The 8,520-nt window shown below is 32.1% G+C and overlaps 2 protein-coding genes across 2 annotated transcripts in view; one reads left to right on the plus strand and one right to left on the minus strand.

Annotated features, from left to right (window-relative positions):
* Positions 1-982: 982 nt before the first annotated feature.
* On the minus strand, positions 983-5,581 carry LOC108752162 (peptidyl-prolyl cis-trans isomerase-like 4). Its single transcript, XM_018492828.1, has 5 exons — positions 5,443-5,581; positions 5,253-5,369; positions 4,461-4,951; positions 3,918-4,159; positions 983-3,246 (listed from the first exon to the last, which is right to left on the minus strand). The coding sequence occupies exons 2-5, from the start codon at positions 5,320-5,322 to the stop codon at positions 2,529-2,531; spliced, it is 1,521 nt and encodes a 506-aa protein (XP_018348330.1). The 5' UTR covers positions 5,323-5,369; positions 5,443-5,581; the 3' UTR covers positions 983-2,528.
* Positions 5,582-5,869: 288 nt separating this feature from the next.
* LOC108752165 (inosine-uridine preferring nucleoside hydrolase-like) overlaps positions 5,870-8,520 on the plus strand; it is a 7,462-nt gene continuing 4,811 nt past the window's right edge. Inside the window, exon 1 of the mRNA XM_018492833.1 lies at positions 5,870-5,914. The gene's annotated coding sequence lies outside the window, so the exon portion shown is untranslated. The remainder of the gene's footprint in view (positions 5,915-8,520) is intronic.

An 8,520-nucleotide genomic window follows, 5' to 3' on the forward strand; every position in this document is an offset into this window, starting at 1 on the left:
CAATGTTTCATGTAATATAAAATTAAGCTAAATTTTCTTTCGAAACTTGTAACGTATGGATACGAACTGATTGTGATGTAGTGAAGCTATGATACGTGCGATTAAGATAGGGCTCTCTATTTAAGAAAAAAGAAAAGAAATAGGCGTTATAAACTAACTGCGACACAAAGATCGCAAAGTAGCTCGAGAGTTCGGAATTGTCGAAGGAGATCCTTGAATAAAAGTCGAGATGCGCGTTTCTCTTCTCGGGAGCGATATGTAAAACAACCCGAAATGAATAATAAGACAAGATCGCGTATATATGCTAGTATCTGATGCCGTGTGAGTGATGATCTTTCTTTTTCCTAATCCAGGAACGCGAAAATTGCGAATCGTAACCGATCGGCTTCCGTTTCTTCATCGACTTCGTTTCCGAAACATTTCCCGTCTCTCGACCGTGTGAGGAGAGACACGAACGAAGCTAGGATATCGCGAGGATCCAGTGTGCCTTCCTATATCTGCCCTGCAGAATACAAACAGTTAATATTACATAAATATTATAATTTCCCACTCAACACTATAATTTTAATCTAACCAGAGAGTTCTATAATATACTGAAGCACGTCTTCTACTAAACTATAGGAAACTGCGGCTTGATAGATAAAAGGAAGGCAAATGAATGCTTGTCTTTCTGATTTTTCTGCAAACAGCATCAGTCAGTCAATGAGTCCTAACAAAGAAAACAGTACAATATTAAACAAAGTATCTTTTAAGACCATAATGTGAATACACAATGAATAAGTAATAAAAGATTTAAACGGTCAAGCGGGTTTAAGTTTAATGCTTAAATTAAACTTGATATAATAAATTATACAGCTATTTTTATTGTAAAACTTTTGTATAAAACATAAATTTTTGGTATCTCTATATAGTTTTTGAGAATAATGAAAAAGCTGAAAACTACTTTACATATAAAAGGAGTGATTTCATCTTTACTCTGCCGGTTTCCTTCAAACCATTTTTTCGCCGCAATTACTATTTTCTAAATTCATTTTTTTACTCTATTGTGACAAAGTTTCATTAAAATCAGTATATGGCACCTCATAGGTGCCTTTGTTAATTTCTAATCTATATTGTTGAAGAAATTTTAACATTGAAATAACGTAACGATTGAAGTGATGATTGAAGTGATGCTGTTTGTGTTCTACGGGACAAGAATCCAAAATACCAAATTGCGACGTCACCAAAGAAACAAAAGAACGTTCTGTGAGAGCCCGCGGGCTGCGCAGCTCGTTACCTGCATGTCCACGTAAATGATTTTATTATCGTTCCTATAATATTTAAAGCGGGACTTGGGACTCGAAAGTGCGCCGGGCAGAGAAAATGTGATTCTGCTTAAATCGGGCGACAGTGCCCGAACGGTACTAAATCGTTTTTTGCTCTCTATTTTTTATACGGCCGTTCGATAATCAGTTTTGATCATCCATCGTCATACCTGTTATGGCGATCATCGGCGTCACGCCCCGTCGAGACTACTACTTTGTCGAATGAAGTTCTGTGGTTTCGATAGCTTTACCGTACGCGCTGTTACCATTTATAGAATCTGTAGAGCTTCCCGTGGCCTTGCGAAAATCTCCATCAATTTGCGAAGAAAGTGCGTGCGTCGATCAATACTCCGTTTTGTGCCGATTGATTTAACGAATACGTTTTTTTTTCTCAATATTTTGTACTCGAAAGAATACTGGCAATTTTACTCGATGTAAAAAAAAAGAAACGTTTGAATTACAGCCTCTCTTGTAAACTGTGCGTTTATTCATTTTTTTTTTACAATAGGAAGGAAATCATTTCAAGATCGATTTAAGTAAGGCTTTAAGACGATTACTCTGTTCAACGAGAGAATGACCTCGGTTTGCGCATAGCAAGCAATGTAACGCTATACAACGCTATGAACATCTGCGCAAAACGAACGAGTTTTCGTCCGATCCGAGATCATTTTAGTTTATCACATCTTGGAACTGCATTTACAGTTTATATTTCTCAAATATAAGAACGGTCTTATCATAGATATATCTTAAACTTCACCAAAGAAACATTGAGGAAATTTTTGTTGTCTATTGTTACTGACAACTGAAACAATTTGTCTCCACCAAATAAACTCATGAGATGTAATCCTGCTTCTATATAGAGTTAAGTATCTCATATTTCTGTTCCTAGCGACGACGAGGAACATCGAGAAACATGGAACTTTTACGGAAACAGGCAATAGAAATGCTAGTCTATGTTCCTTTAGTGCAATTTGTTCAATTTGAGTTCCGGTGCCAAAACGCAAAACCATTAACGTAAAAAAATTCAATGTTAGTAAGAGTTTAGAATTATAAAGCGTTGATAAGCGTCACTTAGATGCGTATCAACACTACAGCTCCCGAAATCTTATTCACATTGAATTTTTTTGCGTCGATGAATTTACGTTTTGGAGCTCAAATTGGACAGGCCTGCTTTATGAATACATAGCTTAATGCTTCTCTAACCCTCTCATATCTTATTTTCTTTCATCGTTTTCTTTTATGCCTGTGCGATCTGTCTCTGTGTCTCGTATCGTCATCGTCGTCCGGTCTTTTCCTCTCGTTATCACGATGCCGACGTTCCCTGTCATCATCCTTTCTACCTCTCCTTTCCAATCTCTCTTCGCTGTGATCTCTTCTTCGATCGTTGTTCTCGTCCCTCTTGCTTCTTCTTTCCGATTTGTCTTCGCTGTGACCTCTCCTCTGATCACTTCTATCCCTATCTCGTCGTTCCTCCCTTCTTCTTCTATCTTTTCGCTCGCTGTCGTACTTATTTCTCTCATGATGGTCATCATACAATCTATCTTCTTTTCTTCTGCCTCTGGTATCTCTGTCTTCTCTTCGGCGCTCGTAATTTCTGTGTTCGGAACCACGATCTCTATCACTTTCCTTTCTTTTTCCTTCCTCTTTACTTTTACCATTGTCATGATCCTTATTGTGCGATGCGTCAGGTTTCCTCGAGGATGAATAATTGTCCTCGCGTTTCTTCGGTTTATCATCCTCGTCGAAATACCGGATACCTTTCCCCTTGCCACGCCAACGCATCTTCGCGACTGATTGCGAGAAATCCACATGTATCCTTCGGTCGTCGATCAGAACGTTGTCCATCTTGAAATATGCATCCTCGCAGCTCTTACGATCCGCGAATTCGATGAATGCATACTGCAAGGAATCGCCCGTTTGATGATCTCTTATAACTTCACAACTGCAAAGTTAATGAAGCATAAAAATTTAACAAAAATATGTAATATATAGTTATAATAAAAAAAAATTAAGATATATCAAATAAAATGAGAAAAAATTAAAATTAGAATAAATAGGCTCGTATGATTGCGATGCAATATAACGGTAGCTTATTTCGAGCTTTTTAAACAGATGACTTAGAATAATATATTTAAATAGATTTTTTTAAGATAAATAATTCAATATAAAATTCAATATATAAACGTTAGAGAAAAAATTAATTAATAACAAGAACGTTAACTTACAATACGTAATTAAAAGCATAATGAAGTACGCACAGAAAATATTAATTACTTGTTTCAAGTATTTAAAAAGTTCGTATATCCGCAAATCTGTTATTCTTCCAATCATATAAAATTATTAAATTAAATTCGATTATATAAAGTCGCTTTTTTGATAAAATTTTATATTTTTAAAAAGAAAATTCCGTGTTTTGAATACATAATAATAAGATTGTTTTTTTCTCTCTTCTCTCTGTCTAAAATTTATAACATATATTTTAGTAAAGTATATTTTAATATTAATTATACAGAAAATATAAAAATGCTATTACTTAAACAAAAAGAACTAAGTATTCATTTTTCTTAACAATAGAATAATATTTTTCTGTATGTATAAAAGCTAATTACATACCCAACAATTTTTCCAAAACGACTGAAGATAATTTCAAGATCGTCGTCGTTCGTGACTGGATTTAATTTACAGACAAACAAGACGTTTTCCGGCGGGGCAATATCCGCGTCCGGTATATCACCCACAATTTCTAATATCGTGGCTCTCGCTTTCGCTTCCTTGTTCTTCTGCATTTCCATGATCTCTTCTGTGGTCATGCCGCCGGTATCGTCGATTGTTTCATCTGCTCCAATTCTATCGCTCTAAACATGAATAAATATGAATTAAAAAAGCAGATAAAGGAGATAAAGGTAGGGTAATAAACAAACGTAAAGATTTGTTAAAAAGATATGTTAAAAACTTACACTTATAATAAGTAAAAAGCATGAAAAGAAATACATTTGCTAATTTAGCCTAGCAACTGTGATCAAATTTATTTAATATCTGTTTTATGTGTCTTTTTATTGTATTCAATATAATCTTGATAGACAGTACATCAAACCAATATATCGATAAATTAAAAAGAATATGATAGAATTGCAAGCTTATTTTTAAAATGCATACCATTAGAGCTTCCTTTGTAGGTTCCGGACTTCTGTCCGGAACTACAAATCCCACAGGATCGTCAAATGGATCTTCCAAAATGACAGTATGAGATATCCTTATGTCCTGATATGGCCTTTGATCTCCATCGCAGATGGTCTCGTTAAATTTGAGGATCACTTCCAATCCTTCTGTTATCTCTCCGAACACGCAGTGTTCACTGTCCAAGGATTGTAGCTCTGATCCCAGCGTAATGAAGAACTGAGAGCCCAGCATGTTGTTCCCACAATTCACCATGGATAACAAACCTACACGGCTATGTTTGATCTTTGGTATCTGTTCAGCCTCATAGTAACGGGCTTTTTCACCCAGTACAATTCCATATACGCTCTCTCCGCCCTTTCCAGTGCCAGTGGGATCACCGGTCTGTGCAATGAAATTGGTTTGCACCGAGTGGAAAAGATTCCAGTTGTAGTACTTTAGTTTGCACAGCTTCAGGAAATTCTGCGTGGCTATAAAGACAAAAATAATTATGTAGAGAAGAAAGTTCTTTATAAATGTTTGTATTTTTTTGTATTGTACTTTGTGCACTCAAAATAAATAAAAATTTAAAAAATTTAAAGTAAATAAGAAAAGTAGACGTTATAAAAGAAAGAGGAAAGATGAAAAACTTAACAAATACAAAAAGATTACTGAATAGATCTAGATACAGAGATATAATCTAAATTCATGTAGTGTGTACAACATATATTTTAAATATTTATTTTTATAAATTACAATTTATGAATAAAAATACTTACTCAAAGTACTTACTTTGAGGGCGTTCATCAGTGTACAGATCCACTGTGAAATCTCCTATGGTAGTTTCTATCACCACGGCCATGTTTTTTTCCAAATTTTTTAATTATTAAGTAATAATCCCAATCTCTCCTATAAAAAATAATTATTATTTCAAAATCATATTATATATATATACTTGCTATACATTATACATAAATCTAACCCCTTTTTGATTGATCCCTCTGGTTGGAAGTGCCTTTTATCACCTTAGAGTACAAACAAAAGGTCTCTTGCTTTAAGTTATTATTTCTGTTTTACCCAATTTTTCAATTTTCTTTAATAAATTTATATATAAGTATATGAGGAACAGTCAACAAACTATTAAACTAAAAATCTGTTTTCTGTAGCTAAACTAGTGTACACTTTTGGAACTTAAAGTGAAATAGATATACGTTTTGTGGAGACACATTCACACTTCCATTTACACACACACAACACACCACACACACACACACACACCATTCTCACATTCTTTCAGTTATACTTCACCATGCCTTATCGTTCAAACTCACACACTCCGCAACCAGATGGCGCGCTCTCACGAACACGATACTGAAGTTTCCATCTAGACACACTTCTTCGTTCTTTAACCGTCCAGACACACAACACACTTCGCATTACATTGTCACGATAAGGTATTATATATGTGATAATAAATTAACGTTATTACTTGTGAATCTGAGTTTCCTTCATTACCTACATTTATTATATGTAGCAATCCGCTACAGTTTGATATTTGTTTAAAGTGAGAAAAAGAGTTCTAGAACAGTCTTCAGGAACAAAAGTTAGGTATTAGATTAGGTTAGTGTAGTAAAAATTTATAAACGATTATCTAGAGGTCACGTCTGTCGTAACACATCACATGATCACATACACACAAATTTCAAATTTCAAGTGGTTTCAAATCCATTTGTCATTTTAAGCTGTTCTAAGCTGCTATTCAAGCTGTAGGTAGATCCTTTTGAACGATTTCACATGAATATTGTCTCGTTTTTCTTCAGAAATTTTTTTCGGAGCATAACACGAGAGAGAGAATTACAATTAACGAAAGCATCAAAATTAAAGAGACTTTCCTCTTTCCATGATAAGGTTATAATTATTTAAGAATATTTCTTAATATATTTAATACTCTATAATCTTTAATAATCTTTATATTTAATAATAATATATGCGAATATATTAAAATATTTAATATTAATATATACCGATATATTAAAATAATATTTATACATTAATGATTTTGTGATTATATATGTAAAAGTATACAATATATTCCACATAAATATGTAAATATATGACATAATATTTATATATTAAATTATATAATTTTATAAATTACGTATTATAATAATAACGCCCCCAGTAAAAAGTTTTTCATGCATGAATATGTATAAATATGTATAAATATACATAAATATTCATAAACATATATAATTTTATAAATATATGCTATATCCTTCTTTCTTTTGTAAAATTATTTTTTTGTGTAATAGACATAACAATAGTAATGTGAAAACATTAAAATTATTAGTTGAAAGAGTGATTTTCACACTATTTTAGAAAACATCAAGTTTAAAGAAATGTAAAAAAATTACTTATGTGAATAATATATATAAAATTATATATTATTGCATAATTGTATATGAGCAATTTTTTTCAATATTTTTCCAAACTTGTTTTTTTCTGAAACGAACAATGCGAAAATTATCCCTTTAATTATTTTTTATGTTTTTACATTATTATTGTTATTTCTATTACACAAAAAAATAATTTTACAAAAGAAAGAGGGATATATGGACTTATTTTATATATGATCATACGTTTATGAATATTTATATATGTTTATACATATTTATATATATTAATGTATGAAAAATTTTTTACTGAAATCTATACGCGAGTAGCACAGCAACGCTTGTAAAACACTAAAAAAGCGATAATAGCGCTTTGTAAGCGCTGTATATTACTTGGATATGCAGAGTGTCTTACAATTACCGCATTTCCTTTTAAGAATGTTTAGAATTCTTGTTAAGAATTCTTGAGGTAATTTGAGACGAAAATCCTAATACAAAAATTACATACAAATTCTAATATTTTCACTTGATAGGTAGGAAATGATACTTAGCAAAAAATGTCGAGGCTACAATAGTTTTTGAACTATAATTGGTTAAAGACAGTGTGTAATTTAAAAACTATTATAGTCTCAATATTTTCATATTAGGATTTTTGTCTTAGAATGTTCAAAAGAATCCAAAAATAATAATAGAGGCTATAAAAGTATAATGATTTTTTATTTATAAGCATTTAAAGTTAGCTTACAATTAACCTTTAGAGGACTGGTCACTATAGTGGCCAATAACAGAAGTTTGTATAATTTGAATCTCGGTTGATAGGACGTCATTTTCCAAGAGCACTCGACAAAAGTCGTCGATAGCATTTGTGTTCATTACATCAATTCAAACGTCGAACTCGATATTACTGTGCATTTTACGATACTACATTATGCATAACACCTTGTTTCGAAGATTTTCATACAAATTCTAATATTTTCACTTGATAGGTGGGAAATGATACTTAGCAAAAAATAATATAAATAAAAAATAAATAAAAATAGAAAATAAATAAAAATGTACAAAAAAGTAAAAAAAAAAAAATAAAATGTAAAAAAAACGAAAAAAGGGACTACATAAATAACTTTCTATGTCGACGTCCTGGATTACGCTAAATGTACATAAATATCTATATGTTATTCAATTCGACTTATCTAGACTTATCTAGGTAAATAACATTATTTCTATATAAAATTTCGATAATCTGATTTCAGAAACGTGTTCTGCGTCATCAAAAACACTTAGAAACATTAAAAACAAAAAAATGAAAATTTTTCACAGCCGTCCTGTTGCGGATCGGACTGACTACTATAGTGGCCACTATAGTAGCGGAAAATTTGTCGACTCTTCATGACATAAAACATTCAATATACATGAATTTTACATAATTCAAAATTTCAAGACAAAAATGCCGGCCCTCTAAAGGTTAAAAAGATATTGTAATCTCGACATTTTCGTATTAAGATTTTTGTCTCAAAATTATCTCAAGAATATGTCCTTAAGAGGAAATATGGCAGTTGTGAGACATCCTGTGTATATATGTACACACACACACACACACACACACACACAGACACACACACACACACACACACACACACACACACACACACACACAATATATGTAAATA

This window comes from Trachymyrmex septentrionalis, unplaced genomic scaffold, assembly GCF_001594115.1.
Source record: "Trachymyrmex septentrionalis isolate Tsep2-gDNA-1 unplaced genomic scaffold, Tsep1.0 scaffold57, whole genome shotgun sequence".
Taxonomy (NCBI): Eukaryota; Metazoa; Arthropoda; class Insecta; order Hymenoptera; family Formicidae; genus Trachymyrmex; species Trachymyrmex septentrionalis.